The sequence below is a fragment of the Rana temporaria genome, chromosome 5 (assembly GCF_905171775.1).
Source record: "Rana temporaria chromosome 5, aRanTem1.1, whole genome shotgun sequence".
NCBI lineage: Eukaryota > Metazoa > Chordata > Amphibia > Anura > Ranidae > Rana > Rana temporaria.
Window position 1 is genome coordinate 291346566 of NC_053493.1, and position 22893 is coordinate 291369458.

The 22893-nt window shown below is 42.5% G+C and overlaps 1 protein-coding gene across 6 annotated transcripts in view; it reads right to left on the minus strand.

Moving 5' to 3' along the window:
- The window catches only part of MTCL1 (microtubule crosslinking factor 1), a 248137-nt gene that overhangs the window by 78673 nt on the left and 146571 nt on the right, over window positions 1-22893 (minus strand). For 3 of the 6 annotated variants that reach the window (XM_040353970.1, XM_040353975.1, XM_040353974.1), the window contains exons 4-7: window positions 9632-9691; window positions 6754-8073; window positions 5927-6079; window positions 78-197 (exon numbers count right to left, since the gene is read on the minus strand). In XM_040353970.1, coding sequence (XP_040209904.1) covers window positions 78-197; window positions 5927-6079; window positions 6754-8073; window positions 9632-9691 — 1653 coding nt within the window. The remainder of the gene's footprint in view (window positions 1-77; window positions 198-5926; window positions 6080-6753; window positions 8074-9631; window positions 9692-22893) is intronic. The other 3 variants (XM_040353972.1, XM_040353973.1, XM_040353976.1) reach the window with 3 other exon arrangements.

Below are 22893 nucleotides of genomic sequence, written 5' to 3' on the forward strand. Positions count from 1 at the left end.
ATTAGATTGTCGTCTTTCTTTAAACAGTAAGCGGTGTCTGGCCCTGTGAAAGGTTATGGATTAAGGGCACATAATACCTGGACGAGCCTGTCTGTCACCTTTTCATGTTCCTCTTGGTGAAGTATCCTTTCCTGTTCAAGAATAGCCTGCAGTTCATGTAGTGTTGGATTCTTTTCAGGCGACACGTGATTGCTGAGCTGGATACAGAAAGAAGCAAAACGTAAGTGTTATATAAATAAGACACTAAAAATCAGTTTTTCTCAAAGCAAACCCAAAATATTCAGGGCTTGTATACAGAAGTTGTTTGATAGAACATAAAAAGTGTCTTCAATAAGACAAAGCTTCAAATTAAATATTAGTGTAAAGTACGGTAAATAGTTATTTGCAACTTAGAATTTTTTTCTGCTTATCAAAGAAATTCTGTTATACAAGCCTCCTAGGTACTCATTATGTGGTTGTAAAGGCAGAAGGTTTTTTATCTTAATGCATTCTTTGCATTAGGATAAAAAAACCTTCTGTATGCCTCAGCCCCCCTAATACTCACCTGAGCCCCAGCTCCATCCAGCGATGTTGCACAAGAAACTCAGCTGTCCGGGACTCACTCTCCTGATTGGCTGAGACACACAGTGGGCGCCATTGGCTCACACTGCTGTCAATAAAAGTCAGTGAGCCAATGATGAGAGAGAGGGAACGGGGGCTGAGTTGAGGCTCTGGGTCTGAATGGACACACAGAGCAGTGGCTCGGCTTAGGTGCCCCCATACCAAGCGAATTGCTGTGAGGACACTGAGCATGAGGGTGGGGCCAGGAGCGCCGGTGAGGGACCCGAGAAGGAGGATCAGAGGAGGATCAAAACCACTGCACAGAGAAGGTAAGTATAACATGTTTGTTATTTTTAGATGGAAAAAAACAAAACAAGACTTTAGTATCACTTTAAAGGAGTTGTAAAGGAAAAAATGTTTTTGCCTAAAATTAATGTCTGCAAGGTAGACAGACAGAATAGTGTAATGATTCTGTTAAAAAAATGAGTAAATACCTATTAAATTCTGTTCTCTCATTCACTTCCTGGTTTGCATCGCTCGTTCATGTAAGAACTAGATTTCCCAGTATGAATTGCGGCACACCCAGTAACTCACACCTCCTTGAAGTCTCTGAGGCCCCGTACACACGACAGAGTTTCTCGGCAGAATTCAGCGAGAAACTCGGTCAGAGCCGGATTCTGCCGAGAAACTCTGTCGTGTGTACACTTTCGGCCCGATGGAGCCGCCGAGGAACTCGTCGAGAAAATAGAGAACATGTTCTCTATTTTCTCGTTGTTCTATGGGAGAACTCGGCGGCTTCAGGGCTGAACTCGCCGAGGAACTCGATGTGTTTGGCACGTCGAGTTCCTCGGCCGTGTGTACGGGGCCTGACACGTAGAGAGCATCCTGCCGCACAGATGTAGTTCCCAGGAGGGGGAGAGCACGTCACTGACCACCGCAGTAAAGCCTCCCATCACGGTGGTCAGTAAAATCAGACAAGCAGGAAGTGAACAGAACAGAGAAGAAATAGAGCAACTTCTGAGCAAAAACGAACAATGAGGAAGTGAAAAGAGGAATGTCTGCAGGTAAAGGATGCTTATTATGAAAAAAAAAATTCCCTTTACAACCCCTTTAAGGCTGATTACACACTTTTGTGTTGTGGCAATGTGCACGTTGCTGCATTACATGGTACCACTCCATGCAGGTGTTAATGCAGTGCCATTTATTTTTAATGGCCACTCACAATACACCAAAGCAATGCACCTTCATTGCATTACAAAAAAAAGGAAATGGTGAAGCTTCTTGTGTGCTGGGATGCTTCCCTCCGGCCAGATCTGCAGCTCTTCCCCCAGCCCTGCTGTGAGGATGACAGTGGCAGCAAAGCGGGAGACCCAGGAGAGGACATCCAAAAATGTAAACTTATTTTATTGGAATTTTATGTGATAGAGTTAGACCAACACAAAGTGGCACATAATTGTGAAGTGGAAGGAAAATAATTTTCAATTTTTTTTTTTTACAAATAAATATGTGAAAAGTGTGGTGTGCATTTATATTCAGTCCCAACTGAGTCAATACTTTGTAGAACCACCTTTCACTGCAATTACAGCTGCAATTCTTTTTGGGGATGTCTCTACCAGCTTTGCACATCTAGATAGTGATATTTTTGCCCATTCTTCTTTGCAAAATAGCTCAAGCTCTGTCAGATTGGATGGAGAGTATCTGTGAACAGCAATTTTCAAGTCTTGCCACAGATTCTTAATTGGATTTAGCCCTGGACTTTGACTTCTAACACATAAATTTGCTTTGATCTAAACCATTCCATTGTAGCTCTGACTGTATGTTTAGGGTCGTTTTCCTGCTGGAAGGTGAACCTCTGCCCCAGTTTCAAGTCTTTTGCAGACTCTAATGCCGCGTACACACGATCGGAAATTCCAACAACAAAACCGACGTAATTTTGGCTCAAACTTGTCTTGCATACACACAGTCACACAAATGTTGTCGGAAATTCCGAACGTCAAGAAAGCAGTGACGTACAACACTACGATGAGTCGATAAAAATTAAGTTCAATGATTCCGAGCATGCGTCAAATTGATTCCGAGCATGCGTAGGATTTTTGTGCATCGGAATTGCATACAGACGATCGGAATTTCCGACAATAACTTTTGCTGTTGGAAAAATTGAGAACCAGCTCAAATTTTTCTTGTCAGAAATTCTGACAGCAAATGTCTGATGGAGCCCACACACGATCGGAAATTTCCAAAAAAAAGCTCAAATCGAACATTTGTTGTCGGAATTTCCGATCGTGTGTACACGGCATAACAGGTTTTCTTCTAAGAGTGCCCTATATGTGGCTCCATCCACCTTCCCATCAACTCTGACCAGCTTCCCTTTCCCTGCTGAAGAAAAGCATCCCTACAACACGATGCTGCCACCACCATGTTTCAGTGTGAAGTATTAGTTTTTGCTACACATAGTGTTTTGCCTTTAGGTCAAAAAGTTCAATTTTGATCTCATCTGACCATAGTACCTTCTTCCACATGTTTGCTTTGTCCCCCACATGGCTTATCGCAAACTGCAAACAGTATGGCTTTCATTCAATAATGGCTTTCTACTGGCAATTCTTCCATAAAGGCCAGATTTGTGGAGTGCACAACTAATAGTTGTCCTGTGGACAGATTATCCCACCTGAGCTGTGGATCTCTGAAGCTCCTCCAGAGTTACCATGGGCTGCTTGGCTGCTTCTCTTATTAATGCTTTCCTTGTCTGGCCTGTCAGTTTAGGTGGACAACCATGTCTTGGTAGGTTTTCAGTTGTGTCATACTCTTTCCATTTTCGGATGATGGACTGAACAGTGCTGCGTGAGATGTTCAAAGTTTGGGATACTTTTTTATAACCTAACCCTGCTTAATACTTCTCCATAACTTTATCACTGACCTGTTTGGCGTGTTTCTTGGTCTGCATGATGCTGTTTGTTCACTAAGATTCTCTAACAAACCTCTGAGAGCTTCACAGAACAGCTGTATTTATACAGAGATTAAATTACACACAGGCTGACTTGATTTACTAAATAGGCGACTTCTGAAGGCAATTGGTGCCACTACATTTTAGTTAGGTGTATCAGAGTAAAGGGGGCTGAATACAATTGCACGCCACACTTTTCAGATATTTATTTGTAAAAAAATTATATATATTTTTTATTTTCTTCCACTTCACAATTATGTGTCAATTTGTGTTTGTCTATCACATAAAATCCATATAAAATAAATTTACGTTTTTGGTTGTACCATGACAAAATGTGGAAAATTTCAAGAGTTGTGAATACCTTTTCAAGGCACTGTATGTTAGAATTTCGTAAATAATATCTCACATTATATACGTGTGAAATATTTGTATTTATTCACAGACATTATTAATATTATTAGTATACAGTGGAACCTTGGATTACGAGCATAATCTATTCCAGGAGAATGCTTGTAATCCAAAGCACTCGCATATCAAAGCGAGTTTCCCCATAGAAGTCAATGGAAACTAAAATAATTTGTTCTGTATTGACTTCAATGGCATGGTAATGTAGTGCTACGTGTGAGCCAAAAGGCAATGGCTGTATACACCTAATGAGGTGTGACCATATATTGTGACACAAAGGATGTAATGGCAAAAATTGCACCGCAACCGTTGGACCCAAATGTCGTACGACAGTGAATCAATCAAGCTTGGAATGTCCCACAGAGATGTCACCGGAAGTCCAGAAGGAAATGGAGTCTGTCTCCCAGGCAGTCAGATGTCGTCAACCCAGGAAAGGGCAGGAAGACCAGATGTTCATGGCCATTTGGACCATGCATTTTGCTCCCCATATTGCTTTTAATACTCATGAATTATGATTACCTTTTTTTATATTTTATTATGTATATTGTTTTTTTCATTAAAACCTCTTATGACCTACACCATTGGAGCCCCCATTTTTTTTTCTCCTCTTTACATGAATTTGTGGAAGATAAGTTTTTTTTGAGCCCTCTCCAGTTGGTTTCCAGTACCCATGCCAGGTTTTTCACTTACCTGAACCAGATTGTGTTTGGATGCTTGGAGGATCTTTTATGATTGCCATACCCACGGTTTACTAGGATCTTCAGTATTGGAGTAGTCGGTAGCTGATGAACATCTGGTCTTCCTGCCCTTTCCTGGGTTGACGACATCTGACTGCCTAGGAGGCAGACTCCATTTCTTTCTGGACGTCCGGTGACATCTTTGTGGGACATTCCAAGCTTGATCGATCCACTGTCGTACGACATTTGGGTCCAACGGTTGCGGTAAGCGCATATGTATTCCACCTCATATTTGAAGATTTCTGTTGGGAAGTTCCTCAGCATCTTATGACATCTTCATCGTTTTATTTTTTATGGACACTATATTATATTTTTGTTTATATTGTTCACTTTATTGATTTGAATTTCAGATTTTGTTGTGGTGCAATTTTTGCCATTACATCCTTTGTGTCACAATATATGGTCACACCCCATTAGGTGTATACAGCCATTGCCTTTTGGCTCACAAGTAGCACTACATTACCATCCACATTTGTCTGAGTTTTGTCACATTCTTGTGTAGCTGCTTCACTCCCGTTCAGGGTTCATTCTTTGTTACACTTATTTTTGTTTTTGGGTAGTGCACATATTTTTTCCCTTTACATTTTACTTGAATGGCATGCAATACCACATGTGGCCAGAGGTGTGGGGGCGCCAGAGAGCCTCGGAAATGCTCGGGGACACCTCGGCTGACCTCGGGAACCCTCGGAAAGGCTCAGGAATGGAGTATGGAAATCACTCGGAAGAGTGATTCTGAGTATTTCTGAACTGCTCTGAACCGTTCCGAGTGTCACCAGCGCCCCCACACCTCTTGCCAAATGTGGTACTGCACACCCCATTAGCTTGAATTCTGCTTGTTTTGCGAGACAACACTTGCAAACTGAGTCAGAATTTTTTTTAAAAAGTTGCTCGTCTTTCAAAATGCTTGTTAACCGCGTTACTCATAAACCAAGGTTCCACTGTATTGCGGTTCTTACTTTTTCAACACACAAATCCCATTTGATACGTTTTATTTTTCATACTATATTATTACTATACAAACTTTACATTTTAAAAATCTGCTGCACTGGTTTTGTAATTGTGCACACTATACTACAAAAGCACTTTAGGTCAAATTACATATTTATTAAAAAAACATAAACTGAAATAATTTTGTATTTGTTTCCATATCTAAGGCCAGTGTGATAGCAAATCTGTTCAATGGAATCAAGCTTAGTGCTGGCATATGGTTTTGAAGTATTATACAACCCCTATACCCTATACCTAGAAACACAAATAGTGTCTATGAACATCTAGTTGTAATAAGTTATGCAACATTGCTAACCTCTAGACTGAAACCGCCCTTGTCTCCTGGCCTGTAGTGCTTACTGTCCCCATCTGCTCTGCGATGTGATTCGTCATTTACAAGGAGACGATGGGAATCTTCTTCATGCTCATGGTGCGGTTGCCATTCCATTTGTTCCCTCAGCTTGGACTGCTAGGTGCATGGGTAGTATATAAACACAAATAAAAAGAAGACAAGGGATAGGGAGGTAAAAAGAAAAAAAAACAAAAACCAAAATCCAAAAAACACAAACAGACATACAAACGAAAACAAAACAAAAATGGGTAAGGTAGACGGAAAACTACAAGACAAAGAAAAGCGTGAAGAGGAAGACTAACTTAAATATGGTGGCATAAGACAGTGATGAAAACAAAACCAAAAAGAGTATGAGCAAAATGATGGGCTGAAAAATCTGGAAAGCAAGAGAAAAAAAAAGGGGGAAAAAAAGAATGCAGACACTGGTTATGAGGCGCGCATGCAATGAGAGGTGCATATGTCATACCAACAACAAGCGTGCAGGCCATGAAAGCAGCAGCGTACCAAATTTCTTCCCCATTGTAAAATGTTAAAATGTTCCATTTGATATGAACATGCACTACTAAAAAATTTTGGATATCTTCACCACAATACTGGCAAATATAATTTAAAAAATCATTAAAGCTGAGATACTTAAAGCATAAATTACTAGTCGCCAACAAATGGATGCTTATAAACTGCAGTTGAATGTATACAATCTAGATCAATAATTTAGTTGGGGGAAAAAAGAGTGCTTGTTTGTTAATGGCATAAAGAAGCAGAAACTCAACCAAATAAGCAATACTAATTACCTGAAAGTCAGTTACGAGTTCTTTTCCAAGATTTCCAATTGGAGAATCTCGAGAAGCAGAAGTCAGGTTGGACAAGAAACTAGATGATTCTGTGAGATGTGGCATTGGGGACAGGTCTTCGGCATGCTCTTTTAGACCTTCCCCCGTGTGCTCAACCGTTTCTAGAAAGCTATGCAACTCTTTCCTGAATACTTTCATTTTTGTATTGATGCTGCTTAAAACTTCTGACCCAGAGGTGTCTCCTCTGTCTGGACAGCCCTTTAATACTTCCTCCACAGAACTGCTTGCCATCTGCAATTTGGCGTCATAGATCAAGCTATCTGTGTCTGTAATTAGGCGATCTACGATCTTTCCTAGACGTTCTGCTTCACTTTTCATGTTCATAAAATAGTGTGCATCTTCTCTCAGTTTAACCAATTCTGCACAATACGTTTCACCAGCCTCAGAGGGTTTTGCACTTTCAAAGCCTGAGGTCTTCTCGTAGGCATCTTCTGAGTCGCTCTCTCCGCCAATAGGACCTTCTCTCTTTGGTTGAGCATAACGTCCCTCTTCGCTGTCACTTTCCTTTTTCCCTGCATCACTTTCTGCATCACTATCACGTGGGCTCGCTGTTCGCATTCCCAGGTGTGACACCAGATCATAACGCTGAACATTCGATAGTAAAACTCGGTTTTCATACTGAAGTTTCAATACTTTAGAACTAAGCTCACTTATCTGAATACGGGCCGTCTTTAGCTCCTCCTGTATTGACCCATTGCATTTGGAAGAGTTGTCATCAATCCAGACAAGGTCCTGCACAGGACCAAACTTGAATCTGTTCAGCTCAGTTGTAAGCTGTTTATTGTGATCCTCTATCTCAGATATGGATCTCCTCAGCAGCTCTGCTTCCTCTTCCACAAACTGGAGGTGGCGTCGTAGCTCTGTGGCAGATTCCATGGAATCACCATATGGTGAGGTAGGAATGCTTGAAATGTACTCCCTGCTTAGAAATTCTTTTTCATACTGGCACCTGAGGTCTTCCATTTCTGCTTTAATGCCCCTGTTTTCCACCTCTAACTCAACTATTTTTCTTCCAAGGATATTAGCTTCCTCTTCAACCAACTTAAGACGCAGTTTTAACTCAGCTTCTCTAGTGCTGGGTGGGCCCCCAGTCTCTCCTGTTGGTAGAGGACTTTCTACATCTCCATAGACTGACTTGTATTTCTCCAATTCCTGCTCTAGATCATCCTTCTCTTTTCCAAGTTTGGCCATTTTTTTACGCATCAGTGCTGCTTCCTCTTTTGAAAACTGAAGCTGACATTTTAAATCGGCACTGTCTTCCTGTATAATAGAAAATACACAAATACATTTTTTTATTAACTTTTTTCAAGACAAGAAACAAATATGTACACATTTGGAAAGTTAATGGAGCGAACTGCAACCATAAAATATTGTTGCTGCACATTACTGGCCTGTGTGGATGTCTGGGAAGTAAAGTAAAATCTAGAAAACACTGAATTAACATCCCTTTTTCAATTTCCAAATGATATCTCTGCCACAATGCTAAAGAAATTCAACTTGATCACAAAATCCCTATATGCGTCAGACTTTGCCACCTTTATTGGAAACAGAAAACAGAAAATTCCGCGCTATCAATAGTAAGCAGCTCACACTACCAATGGACAATGGTGGAATACAAGACAAACATAAAAAGTGTAGCGCATAAAATTAATAGATCACCCAATGAAAGAATGAATAAACAGTGCATCAAACAAATGGTGAAAAAATTATGATGACAATATATCAACCAAAAAAGTGATGTATATGTATAGACACTGGATGGTGTATTTATAAAATCTAAATAAAAGTATGTGAAAAAAAAGGTCCAATATGATGAAAATTGGTGATAATAGTCCCAATGCCTCGGAATGAAGTGCAGTGAAGAAATCCACCACCGATCATTGAAAGGAAGGCTTACCCGAGATACTGTACCCTAATAGACATATGCCCAGAGGGTCAGTAAAGCAGGGTATAAACCACTCTCAGGCCTGGATTATCGGCTGCAATGCTCACTGAGACGTCTCGCACGTCAACCATAGAGGAACCCAGAGATCGAATCAGGAAAAAGGTCGCTTCCAGGGGTACCCAATGTGGGCCAAAATTTAAACCAATATGTAGAGATGTAGGAGAAGAAGAGAAAGGCACAAAGCGTAATACTGAAAGGTACCAATGTTTAATGTAGGTAAAAACACTTACATTATAAAAAGTGATCAGCGCTTTCAAATGTACAAAGTGGCAGCGGTGGAGTCTCCCGACACGTTTCACATCAAATAGTGCAAAATAGTGCATCGTCTGACCCCAGACGATGCACTATTTGATGCGAAACGCGTCGGTGGAGTGGCGGAGTTCCACCCTGAAAAATAACTTTCCTCCAAAAATAAATAAAAATGGTGGATTCTCTTCCTCCTCCTACACTTGGTTTCTTCTTGTGAATGGGGCGCGCTGCATTCTGGGAACTGTGTGTATCCCAGAAAGCAGCTGGCCCCTTCACAAAGCACCGCACTGCTCGCGCAGAAGGATACGGGCAGTGAAGCCGCACGGCTTCACAGCCTGTTTCCCTTACTGTGGATGGCGGTGCCTGAAGCTGCCAGGATCGAGGATCGGCCTCGGCGGGGGCCGACATCGCTGGCGACAAGGACAGGTAGGTGTCCTTATTAAAAGTCAGCAGCTACAGTGTTAGCAGCTGCTGACTTTTAGTTTTTTTTTTTTTACCGGACCTCCGCTTTAAGTTATTGTGTCCACTTTTCCCAAACAACTGACTAATTTTTTATGGTAACATAAAATAAAAAAAAGTATTTTAGTTATATTTTATAATTGTAAAATCCCAGAATGTAAATACCTGGCTTGGGGTCTTCTTATCTTTGTACATCTCTCGGCTTCCTCTTCGTTTTAACGTACTCTGAAAAAGATTAGTAAGGACAGTCTGAGCTATTACAATATTGATCAATTGCAGTTTTGTTATCTAATCAATTACTCTTTTGGGTAGTATAATGTTAGGTGGTACCCAATCTAATATTTTTCTCTTGAACATAGATGGAAGAAGTCAAGAAGTTCTCTAGTGTGTAGGATTTCACTCACTTCCAGTCCCAGTGGAAACAAAGGACAACAGTCCTTCCCTGCTCAGGGAAAAGTTGGATGGACTGTTCTTGCTGATTGCTACTTTTTTTTTGTTCACGCCAATGGCCACAGCACGCCCCAAAACAAATGGCAATGTCTACATTTTTGAACAGTTGGCCTAACCTATGTAGGCAGTTTATGTGTGTTGACATATGTTTGATTTTTGAAGGTAATGCATGACTGCAATCATTTACTGCTGAACTCCTGATCAGGGCACTGCCTGCCTTTGGAGCTTAAGTTTGATAAATTACTGTATTTATTGGTGTATAACACTCACTTTTTTACCCTGAAAATAGAGGGTAAACTGTGCCTGCGTGTTAGACGCAGGGGGCCGTGGAAAGTTTTTTTCCTGAAACTTCCCTCTTAAAGTTAGGGTGCGTGTTATACGCCGATAAATACAGTAATACTTAATACAGTCCCAATCAATTACGATCAAATATACAGCAAAGCCTTAAATGACACCAAACTATATAAAAAAAGTTGAACCTTCCTGCTTTGTTTGTTTCAACATATCTTCAGGTTTATATAAGTTCAATGCCAATTGCTTGTAATTGTGATCTACCTTCCTTTTAAGTAGGCAATTCAAGTTGCATTATGATATTTATGTAGTCCTAATGAAATAAACTCTCCTTGGCTACCTGAGTTATACAATTAACAGTAGAACATTGCAGGGCTCTGTTTCTGTCTGCTGGATTTTCATTTAAAAAAACGACTAAAGTACTGAAACTATAATTCCAACATCGTGATTTATAACATCACACAGAGACATATAAACAGGTATTATTTTGCAAATTATTTTTATTAAAGAAAATGTACATATATGCAAGTGTTTATTTTAATTTAGTGAAGTTACAATTTTAAATGTCTATAAGAAATGTTAGCTGCTGCAGATAGATATTTCTTACTTCCATCTTACATTGGTAGCACATTTCACACTACTACTATTTTAAACATTTCCTAAAGTATTATGAATGAGCAATTCACCTGACTTTCAAATTTAACCCAACGGACAATTGAAGTGCCAGCACTGTGTATTCATATGAAATGTATTCCACGCAGCCAGAGTATAAAAATCAACTAACAGGTGCCAAGGGCTACCTTTGCCCATCTGACTAGACCAATCACTTTCTCACTCTGCTCTTTGCCAGAAGCTTTTACTTTATGTCCAGCATTTTTTCACTTTGTGCTGCTGATTTACTTCTAGCCCAACCACTTTGCTGTTTTTCCAGCCATCGGCCTCGTACACACGACCGTTTTCCTCGACAGAATCCATCAAGAAACTGGGTGGCAGAGCTTTTTTGCAGAGGAAAACGGTCATGTGTATGTTTTTCGTCGAGAAAACTGTTGTGGAACTCGACGAGAAAAAAAGAGAACAAGTTCTCTTTTTCCTCGTCGGGAGTCTCAATTTCCTCGTCGTGTTTCTCCTTGGGCTGGTTTACGACGAGAAACACGTTCGTGTGTATGCTTAGAAACCCACGCATGCTCAGAATAAAGTATGAGACGGGAGCGTGCCTTCGGTAAAAGTAGGGTTTGTAATGGAGATAGCACATTCGTCACCAAACTTTTACTTAACACGCAGTAACATGAGATTAGCAAAAGCAGCCCCAAGGGTGGCGCCAGTGGAATCAAACGTCCTCTTTATAGTGCCGTCGTACGTGTTGTACGTCACCTCGTTTGAGAACGACGAGATTTTGTCTTGACAGTGTGTACGCAAAGAAAGCTTGTTAAGATTCTCGACAAGCCTGACAAGGAACTGGTCGAGGAAAACTATGTTTCATTTACGACGAGTTCCTCGGTCGTGTGTACGAGGCCATCCACTTTTTTCACTTCAAAAAAGCACTAACATTTTTTCACTTCGCCAAGACACTTTTATGTCAAAACTCTCAGGTGGACAGAGTTCCAAATTATTGCAGGGAGATTTAGCTGTTTGAGTGTTTAACCACTTAAAGTGGTAGTAAATTCTTTACTACCACTTTTACCTACAGGTAAGCCTATAATAAGGCTTACCTGTAGGTATAAAGAATATCTCCTAAACCTGTACGGTTTAGGAGATATTCCCCTTGCAATGCGCCGCTGCATTGCAGCGGCGCATGCGCAGCGGGGATCCTCGGCTAAAGGGCCGGCAGCCGCCGGACCTTGCCAGAATGAAGTCTCCCACACGGATGCGCGGAAGTGACGACATCGCCGCTCCAGCCAGTCACAGCGCTGGAGTGGCAATACCCGGAAGACACGACGGGGCAAGATGACATCTCGCTCGGCGTGGACCAGGTAAGTTCTCTACACCTCGTTCCAAGGTAAGTATGCGGTGCATACTAGCTCATTATGCCTTGACGGAAAATCCGATCGTGTGCACGCGTCATTACTAAACCCATAACAGTAAAATGAGTCTGTATATGCAGAAAAGCGTGCTGCTTATACTCACTGTGTAGCCTAAGGGGCTAATTATTTATTATACAGGATTTATATAGCACCAACAGTTTACGCAGCGCTTTACAATATAAAAGGGAGACAATACAGTTATAATACAATAAAATACAGGAGGATTAAGAGAGCCCTGCTCAGAAGAGTTTACAATCTAATAATCCTCCGTATTGTGTAAAAAGGCTGTTTGACCCTGTCTTCTCTGATGCTCCCCTTTTTCCATAGTCCCCAAACCATCTCCTGATAGAACAGAGCCTTGGGGGCAAGCTGCACATGATCAGTTTGGTGTGTATAGCTAGTTTTTTCTTTTCTTGGGACGGTGCATGTGATCAGCACAGGGCCAATCAGCACTGTCCAGACAGAGGGTCAGGGGTCCTGCAGCCTTATTGGGCGAAAAGGGGAGAATTTAAACTCATCTTCCTACATGCTTTAACCAGACACTAATAGAAGTCACAGGACTTCTCTAACTGCTGATCAGAAAAGGTATTTAGCAGTTTAGATTTACTAAAACTATTGCATCTCCATGTTCTGTGTACTGTGGGAGACCAGATATAGTGAATGCAGGGTCTTGGGTTTAGTGGCCCTTTAAGGCACAAAAGAAGTTTGGGGATTACTCAAGCCATCATGCTTTTTATGTTTTGCATTGGGTTGGTCTTGCCTTTTAGGTGCAGATTAGAACCTTTGGATTTTCCAACTCTCTACATCTCTAGCTTGCCTACCTAAACACCCACATCTCCCTAACTGCCTGTCAGTATCTGTCCACCTTCCTTCAGCTGCACCATTCGCTCAACTCAAATAAAGGGGCTGGAAAATTGTTATTTGGAACCCATATGTGGGTTGTCCCTACAGGCCAGGAGTTCTGTCCATAAATTTGGTCTTGGATGTAGACAGAATGAATGACGTGAGAAAAGCAAGTGATTATACCAGGCACATCAGTGATACACAATACAGCACCATCTTTACCCCTGGTGGCATAAGTCTTAGTGGCAGCTACAGTACTTCACCATCCTGGCCCAACTGACATCAGTGTTTGCTTGATTGACACACTTGATGACTTTAGACAACCTGGCACAAATGTTAAGACAACTACCAAAAACAGATCATTGGGATCATACACAATTATCTCCTGAGGGTTAGAGTCGGTTCACACTAGGGCGACACGACTTCCAGCGCGACTTTCAGAGGCGACTCCGACACGACTTGAGCATGAACCACAGGGCGATCTGGGGTGATTCACAACACGACTTAAAGTCGTCTCCAGGACAGGAGACTTTCCAGTGGCCAATCAAACAACCATCAGCTCTAGGGGAGGGAGGGGGAGGGAGAGGTTTGCCTGAGAAATGTATGTTATCTTCCTGGAAAGTCGCTTCAGTTAAGACAGTGATCAGACTTGGAGGCGACTTCCATTGAAATCAATAAGTACAAATCGCCTACAAGTCGGATTGAAGTAGTACAGGAACTTCTTTTGAAGCTGCATTGTTTTTCTCGACAGCGCGACTTGGGACGACTTGAGGCGACTTCAAGTCGGATCCCAATTTGCCCCAGTGTGAACCGGCTCTAAGGGGAGTTTATTAAAAGTATCTCATTTGACTCAAACAAAGTCCTGGAAAGGCAGCCCATCACAGGAGTGGAGAAGTTTGCAAGAAGTGAATATAGTTTTCTCAACCAACATTCCTGCTCTTATTGCAAGCAAAATATCTCTGTGTATTTAAGTGGGTGGAAAGAGATTAAATCACCACCTTTGTACCTTATTCACTAATTATAAGTGAGGTGAACTCCTGCGCTGTCTAAAGTGAGGGGACAAGTGAAAAGTGGGGATACTGCTGCAAATAAAAAGGAGGTCTACCTCGATAGACAAAAGTGGTGAATGTAGCAAGTGAAATATTTGCGCTGTAAAGTGTTATACAAATTAATGTGTGTGTGCGTATAATCACATACATATACAAGTACAAAAAGGGGGTGGGAAAAGTCCAAAAGGGGTGACACTAATATACCAGTGAACAATAATGTTGAATAGTCCTAAATCAAGGACACAGTGCTAAAAAGGTCCAGGTACAACACAATCCAACCGTGTAAAAGTGCAGTTCATCAATACTTGATCCAATCAATAGCGTTGTAAGATAAAAAATGTTGAAAAACACGGCAATAAAAATAAAGATAAAAATTAAAAATAAAAATAAAAATAAGGATCAAAGTAATTCAGAAGAAGGAGGCCTTGTATCCGAAAAGGGTGAAAGACAGAAGGTGAGCCGTAACCAAGATCTCATATATGCACCTCTAGTGATCCCAGCAGCTCACCTCGGATCTGGCAAGCTGGACTTAATCAGCCTGGTCCTGATGGGTATGGTCCGGAGTTGGATATCACATTCGGGTCTCCATAAAGTGTATTACATGAAAAAGTAGAAGGGGTAAAAGCCAAATGGTGTGATAACGTCACAGAGGGAGGTGGTAATGTCTATGATCTAAACCAGTGGAGATGCACTCACGTGTGGGTGTAAAACTGGGGCTCTTATCCACGAACGCCAAGCTCGTCAGTCCCTCCTTCCTCTCCCTTACTAATTCTCCAGGATTAGGAGTCCCGTGTCCCCAATGGTCCGTGGATCAGCTCTTGATGTGTATGAGGATCTCGGTAGTGTCTTCTCATCCAGCATCCTTTAACCCAATTCCTGTGAGATAAGGGCCCTGAGGGGCATCGATGGGAGCCCTGCACTCACAGTGATCAGCAGAGGGTGCTTCTCTTTTCTGCATCAATGACATTCACCCACCAAGAGAAGTTTCCAAAAGGACCCATAGAGCAGCCTTTTTAATCAGGGTGCCTTGAGGTTTCTTCAGGGGGTGCCTTGGCAAAATGCCTAAAAATTGCCCAAAATGTATACAAGCCAGCAGGTGGATCAAGCCTGCCTTTTAGTTACACAAAAACTGTGTAACTAAAAGGCAGGCTTGATCCACCTGCTGGCTTGTATACATTTTGGGCAATTTTTAGGCATTTTGCCAAGGCACCCCCTGAAGAAACCTCAAGGCACCCTGATTAAAAAGGCTGCTCTATGGGTCCTTTTGGAAACTTCTCTTGGTGGGTGAATGTCATTGATGCAGAAAAGAGAAGCACCCTCTGCTGATCACTGTGAGTGCAGGGCTCCCATCGATGCCCCTCAGGGCCCTTATCTCACAGGAATTGGGTTAAAGGATGCTGGATGAGAAGACACTACCGAGATCCTCATACACATCAAGAGCTAATCCGCGGACCATTGGGGACACGGGACTCCTAATCCTGGAGAATTAGTAAGGGAGAGGAAGGAGGGACTGACGAGCTCGGCGTTCGTGGATAAGAGCCCCAGTTTTACACCCACACGTGAGTGCATCTCCACTGGTTTAGATCATAGACATTACCACCTCCCTCTGTGACGTTATCACACCATTTGGCTTTTACCCCTTCTACTTTTTCATGTAATACACTTTATGGAGACCCGAATGTGATATCCAACTCCGGACCATACCCATCAGGACCAGGCTGATTAAGTCCAGCTTGCCAGATCCGAGGTGAGCTGCTGGGATCACTAGAGGTGCATATATGAGATCTTGGTTACGGCTCACCTTCTGTCTTTCACCCTTTTCGGATACAAGGCCTCCTTCTTCTGAATTACTTTGATCCTTATTTTTATTTTTATTTTTAATTTTTATCTTTATTTTTATTGCCGTGTTTTTCAACATTTTTTATCTTACAACGCTATTGATTGGATCAAGTATTGATGAACTGCACTTTTACACGGTTGGATTGTGTTGTACCTGGACCTTTTTAGCACTGTGTCCTTGATTTAGGACTATTCAACATTATTGTTCACTGGTATATTAGTGTCACCCCTTTTGGACTTATTCACTAATTGTTTTGCTTTGAAAAGGAAATTGTGGCAATGCAAGCATTGCAGTCAACAAGGGACATATATTTTTTGATTGTAATGCTGGTACATCAGTATTTGGCTTCCTTATATTTGAGTGGTTGTTTTTAATATATTAATTTAGGGCCTGTCTAAAAGAAGTTACTGAATGATATAATGCGTATAGAAGAAATACTAGCGTTGGATAATGATACCTTTGAGAAATATATAAAGTATTGTGGTATGTTTGGCTTCATTTCTCCACTTCTGATAACCATAAGGAGATGCTACCGCCCAACAGTAGTTTTGCATCAGCACTGTCTTAGTCCCCTAATAGGATGGCAAAGAGGTCATCCGTGTGCTGTGGGGGCACTTATGCAGGTGCAATCCTGAGACTGGGCCGTGTGCATCCATAGACACACACAGAGTAGTTTGGCACCACTCACTACTCTCTCCTCACAGGTTTTGACTGACAGCAACAGGAGCCAATGGCTCTCACTACTCTCAAGCCTTGTACACACGACCGAGGAACTCGACGGGCGAAACACATCGTTTTGCTCGTCGAGTTCCTTGTTAGGCTGTCGAAGAACTCGACAAGGCAAGTTTCTCCATTCCCGTCGAGGAAATAGAGAACTTGCTCTCTTTTTGGCTCGTCCAGTTTTCTCGACGAAAATGTACACATGACCGGTTTACTCGGCAAAAAAATATCTCCCAGCAAGTTTCTTGCTGGTTTTTGCCGAGAAACTCGGTCGTGTGTACGAGGCTTCAGAGACTCCTGTAAGAGCAGGAAAAGAGGGGACAAGACCTGCAGCACTGGATTTATAGAGAACTCAAGTAACTGTTAAGGGATTTGGAAAGGGGAGATAGCTAGTGAAAGATTTTTTTACCATGGGAGTCATGGAATTTGAGCAAAGCACATATATCTGCAGTGTTTACTTATCTCTCTTCAAAGCTCTAAGTGTTGTTTCTCTCTGGTGCTTCATCCTCTGTTATCAGAGTCACTTCCGAGAGGTTTTCCCTACACATGAGTTAAATTTGTGTCAAGAGGAAAGATGGTGTGGGGGGGGGGGGAGCTCAGAATGGAGCTTGTCTATTCACAACACAGTTCTTCTGCTGTGTGGAGGGGGCTGTGCCTTTCCTCCAATCAGCTCTCACGCAGTGTAACTGCAGTCTCCCTGGCCCCTCCTCTGTGCTGCTTACAAATGAAGAATGATTTTTAACACGATCTGAATATTTGAAAGGGTGTACAGAGAAGAAGACTGTAGATAATCAAGTAAAACTTATGTAGGAGGATTTTTTTAAACTCAGTGTGTCATCTAAGGCTGTTTGATTCACTGGGTATATGTCAGGGTTTACGACCGATTTAATGCAGAAAATGCATTACGGTAAAAAAAAAAAAACGATTGTGTTCAAACTACTTTAATAGAAAAACTGTTTTTATTCCTTAATAATTATTCAATGACCGATGATATAAGGCATTCGAAAATCTACTATGCAAAAAGTCTCAAGCCTTAGAAAAGGCCAATTTAAAGCACAGATCTACCAGAGACCTACCTAGCAAGCATAGCACATTCTTACTTTACATAATTGAAAAACACAGCAAGGCTAATGTATGATACACTGAAAATTGTTGACTATTAAACTAGAGCCCTATCTTTAGATAGATCCGTGCTGGGTAAAACATACCTTGTGTAAAGGACTGTTACTTTTCTCTGCAGTAGAAACATTACAAGCTATCTGACTTGTTTGAAGTCCATATAGGTATTAGCAATCACAAATGATATGGTCATTCCAAGTTTTTGCTAAAATCTTAAGCAGAATATACTGCATCTCTGAGTTCTGCCATTGGTGAGTTTAAGGCCCCTTTCACACTGAGGAGTTTGTCAGGCGGTATAGCGCTAAAAATAGCGCCTAAATAGCGCCTGAAAAACTCCTGCCCAGCATTCGCAATGTGAAAGCCCAAGGGCTTTCACACTGAAGCCTCGTACACACAACTGAGGAACTCGACGGGCGAAACACATCGTTTTCCTCGTCGAGTTCCTTGTTAGGCTGTCGAGGAACTCGACAAGGCAAGTTTCTCCATTCCCGTCGAGGAAATAGAGAACATGCTCTCTTTTTGGCTCGTCGAGTTCCTCGACAGTTTCCTCGACGAAAATGTACACACGTCCGGTTTCCTCGGCAAAAAAAATCTCCCAGCAAGTTTCTTGCTGGTCGTGTGTACGAGGCCTGAGGCGATGCGCTGGCAGAAGAGAAAAAAATCTCCTGCAAGCAGCATCTTTGGAGCACTGAGAGGAGCCGTGTGTATATTGCTCCTTCACCACTCCTCCCCATTTAAAGAAATGGCAAACCGCGGTAATACCGCCCACAATGCGCCTCTGCAGAGGTGCATTGCGGGCGGTATTAACCCTTTTTCGGCCGCTAGCGGGGGTTAATACCGCACCGCTAGCGGCCGAATCCCACGGCAATTCCGACGGTATAGCGCCGCTATTTTTATCTCTATGACCGTCGGAGGCCCGGGCGCGATGTGATGACGTCACGCCCAGGTACCCGGAAGTAAACAAAGCCGCGATTGCGGCTAGTAAGCTCAGTGAAATTATTTTCACGATCTCATGCTTTCCAGCCTGGAGGAGAGATGTGGGGGTCTTATTGGCCCTGCATCTCTCCATAAAGAGGACCTGTCACATGCCATTCCTATTACAAGGGATGTTTACATTCCTTGTAATAGGAATAAAAATGATCAAAAAACAAAATGTAAAAAAAGTGTAAAAAAAAAAAGTTTTTTTTTTTTTTAAAACGCCCCTGTCCCCGGTAGCTCGCGCTCAGAAGCAAACGCACACATAAGTCCCACCCACGTATGTAAACGCTGTTCAAACCACATGTGTGAGGTATCGCTGTGTGCGTTAGAGTGTGTGCAACAATTCTAGCACTTGACCTCCTCTGTAACTCTAAACTGGTAACCTGTAAAAAAAATTCAAAGCGTCGCCTATGGAGATTTTTAAGTACCAAAGTTTGGTGGAATTCCATGAGTGTGCGCAATTTTAAAGCGTAAGGCCCTCGTACACACGACCGAGTTTCTCGGCAAAAACCAGCAAGAAACTTGCTGGGAGATATTTTTTTGCCAAGGAAACCGGTCGTGTATACATTTTCGTCTAGGAAACTGTCGAGAAACTCGACGAGCCAAAAAGAGAGCAAGTTCTCTATTTCCTCGACGGGAATGGAAAAACTTGCCTTGTCGAGTTCCTCGACAGCCTGACAAGGAACTCGACGAGGGAAACTATGTGTTTCGCCCGTCGAGTTCCTCGGTCGTGTGTGTAGGAGGCTTCACATGTTAGGTGTCTATTTACTCGGCGCAACATCAGCTTTTAATATTTTACAAAAAAATTGGGCTAACTTTACTGTTTTGTTATTTTTTAATTCATGAAACGTTTGAAAAATTATTGCGCAAACACCGTGCAAGATAAAAAGTTGCAATGACCGTGATTTTATTCCCTAGGGTGTCTGCAAAAAAAAATGTTTGGGGGTTCTGAGTAATTTTCTAGCAAAAGAATGATGATTTGTACATGTAGGAGAGAAGTGCCAGAATAGGCCCGGTATTGAGGTGGTAGAAAAGCCCTGTATTGAAGTGGTTAAGCTGATGAGCTTGATGTACTGACCTACTCACATCTACGTCTGTTTTTTTTTTTAGTAAATAAAGAATGTGTGTATGTATGTGTGTATAAATATATATATATATATATATATATATATATATATACATATACATATACACACACAATTTTTTATTTGCCTGTGGTCGTACTTGAATTTGTTTAGGCTGGTAACAGGGTCTCATTAAAATGCTGGCTTTCACAGTTTTTTTTTTTTCTGCTTTCACACTTACCTTCCATGGGTGTCTTAGAGATATACAGAAATATCATTTTAATTATATGCCAATATTATTCCCCCCCTGGTGTTGTTTGAGATGTGATTTTTGTCTTTGTACTAGACTTTGTCAGTGACACAGGTTGCTAATTACCATACTACAAAACAAAAGCGCCAAACCTCTAAGGCACTTCTCACATCACCAAGAGCTCATGTGTAAAAGCATCTAACACTCTGTCTCCTGTGTATCAGCACTCCCATGAGAAATGTGTAGAGGCATCCAAAAGATATTCAAGTAGCTCTGTGTATGGGAGTAAGATTGTCAATATCCACCGGCATCGTGCTGAGAGCTGGATCCACCATGGACACGGCCTACTCTGTACAATGGGTTTCAGGCCAGGAGTCATAATCTGTTTTTTGAAATAAAGACTGGTCTATCTGAGATTATTCTGGTCCTCACAGTAGTTGATATTGGTGTAAATGTTTTTGCTCCCCAAGTATGGAAAAGCAGGTTACCATACAAATGTGAGCACGGTACAGGGTATGCCAGGGTTGCTTTTTACTCCTGACATGGCCCAGAGACGTGTTCAGCACCTAGCCAAGTGTCTATGAGTATTCATAAATGCTCCCAACAATTGTCTGATGTGATGTGTGGCCCGGATTCACGTAGAATGGTGTATCTTTGTGCGGGCATAACGTATCCTATTTACTTTACGCCTCCGCAACTTTTACAGGCAAGTGCCGTATTCTCAAACGAAAGTTGCGGCGGCGTAGGGTAAATAGGCCGGTGTAAGCCCGTCTAATTCAAATGTGGTAGATGTGGGCGTGTGTTATGTTAATTTTATGTGACCTCATGTAAATTACGCTTTTAACGAATAGCGCATGCGCTGTCCGTGAAAGTATCCCAGTGCGCATGCTCCAAATTAACCCGGAAGAAGCCAATGCTTTCGACGTGAACGTAAATGACGCCCAGCCCTATTCTCGAACGACTTACGCCAACGACGTAAAATTTTCAAAATTCGACGCGGGAACGACGTCCATACTTAACATTGGTACGCCGCATCTATGCCTCATATAGCAGGGGTAACTTTACGCCGGGAAAAGCCTAACGTAAACGGCGTATCTGTACTGCGTAAGCCGGGCGTACGTGCGTGAATTCGCGTATCTAGCTGATTTACATATTTCTAGGCGTAAATCAGCGTACACACACCTAGTGGCCAGCGTAAATATGCAGTTAAGATCCGACGGCGTAAGAGACTTACGCCGGTCGGATCTAATACAAATCTATGCGTAACTGATTCTAAGAATCAGGCGCATATATACGACGGCTCAGACTCAGAGATACGATGGCGTATCTGGAGATACGCCGTCGTATCTCCTTTGAGAATCTGAGCCTGTGTGTTTACTTGAGAGAATCGACAACTAGGCAAAGTGGAAAAAAAAGCATAAATGGCCTATAAATAATAATAATAAAAAAATATTAGCTTACATATTGGTATATAATGAAAGGTCCCAGCAATATGCGGGACCAACATGGGATAGTTCAAAGGGGAAAGCACGCTGTGCAGTTCTCCTGCTGTGCATTTCTCTCGTTCCAGGTATCATGCGATGCTGGGCAGCGGCAGCCGTGATTGGTGGACCAGGCGGAGCAGCTGATTGGCCGGTTCGAGCGGGAGGAAGCCCGCGCTGAAGGAGGCTATAAAGGGTCTCCAGCACAGCGGTCTCCTCAGCAGCCCTGTCAGCCAGCGTCGCAGCAGGTTAGTGCGGGCGCGTCTCTGCCTCTCAAAAAAAAAAAAAAAAAAAGTATGAAGCGCCGCGCTGCTAATAGCAGGGAGGCCCTCCTGTGCCAGCTGCTGGAGAGGGCTGAAAGCAAGGGGGGTGAGGAGTGGCTGCGCCGCTGTCTTGGGGAGGATAGTGCTGCGGTACAGGCTACCCCCCCTCCCCCTGTGCAGAAAAAGAAAGGCTCAGCTGCAGGGGGAAGCGCGGTAAAGCAGCAGCCTGGTGAGAGAAAGAAAGGGGGTCAGTGTGCAGCTCCTTCTCCCCAGGTAACAGTCTTGAAGGAAGAAGTTGGAGCTGTGACAAGAAGAGCATCTCGTCAGCAGGAGTGCAGCGCTACTCACCTTACAGCTGTGGAGGAGAGCGAGCAGCCAGTGTCCCATGTTGGTGAGAATTCTTTATCTGAGTTGTCTCAATTATCAGTACTAGTTAATTCATTGTCTAATGTGTTACAGCAGTTCCAAGGGGCACATGTTAGTGGTGCTGATAGAGTTCAAGGGGCACAGGGTTCTGGTGCATATGCTGAGAGGAATGTACATGTTAATACAGGTGCACAAGCTATTGGTGCAGAGCAAAGTTTTCATGAGGCAGAATGCCAGAGAGCACAGGCATCTGGTGCCAATTATGTTCAGGATGTCAGCAATGATTTTGTGACATATGACATGACATGTTTGGATGATGTAAATTCTGTTTGGCAAGAAGTAAGTGCTCCTGCTTTACAAAGCAGCAGGAAGCCGGTTCCTGTCAGGGGTACGGTTAACATTATTAACCCTGCGTTGCCTATCAGGCCGTCTGCTGGGACAGTAGGGGAGTTTTCTTTTAAAGAGCCCCTCCCATGTGTGCTGTCCCCACTGGGCTTTCATTTGCCTAGGGCAGTTAAAGAGAAGATTTGGAGAGGAGAATTCGTTGACCTATTGTCATTATTGCCCTCCTCCAAGGAATTTTTAGTTAAAGCTGACAAGCAGGCCGGCGATAGGTCCGAGGAGGACAGGAGGCGGGCCGTGCCTAAAACATTTCAGAATTGGCTGCAGGCTTTCTGCATTTATGCTGCAGT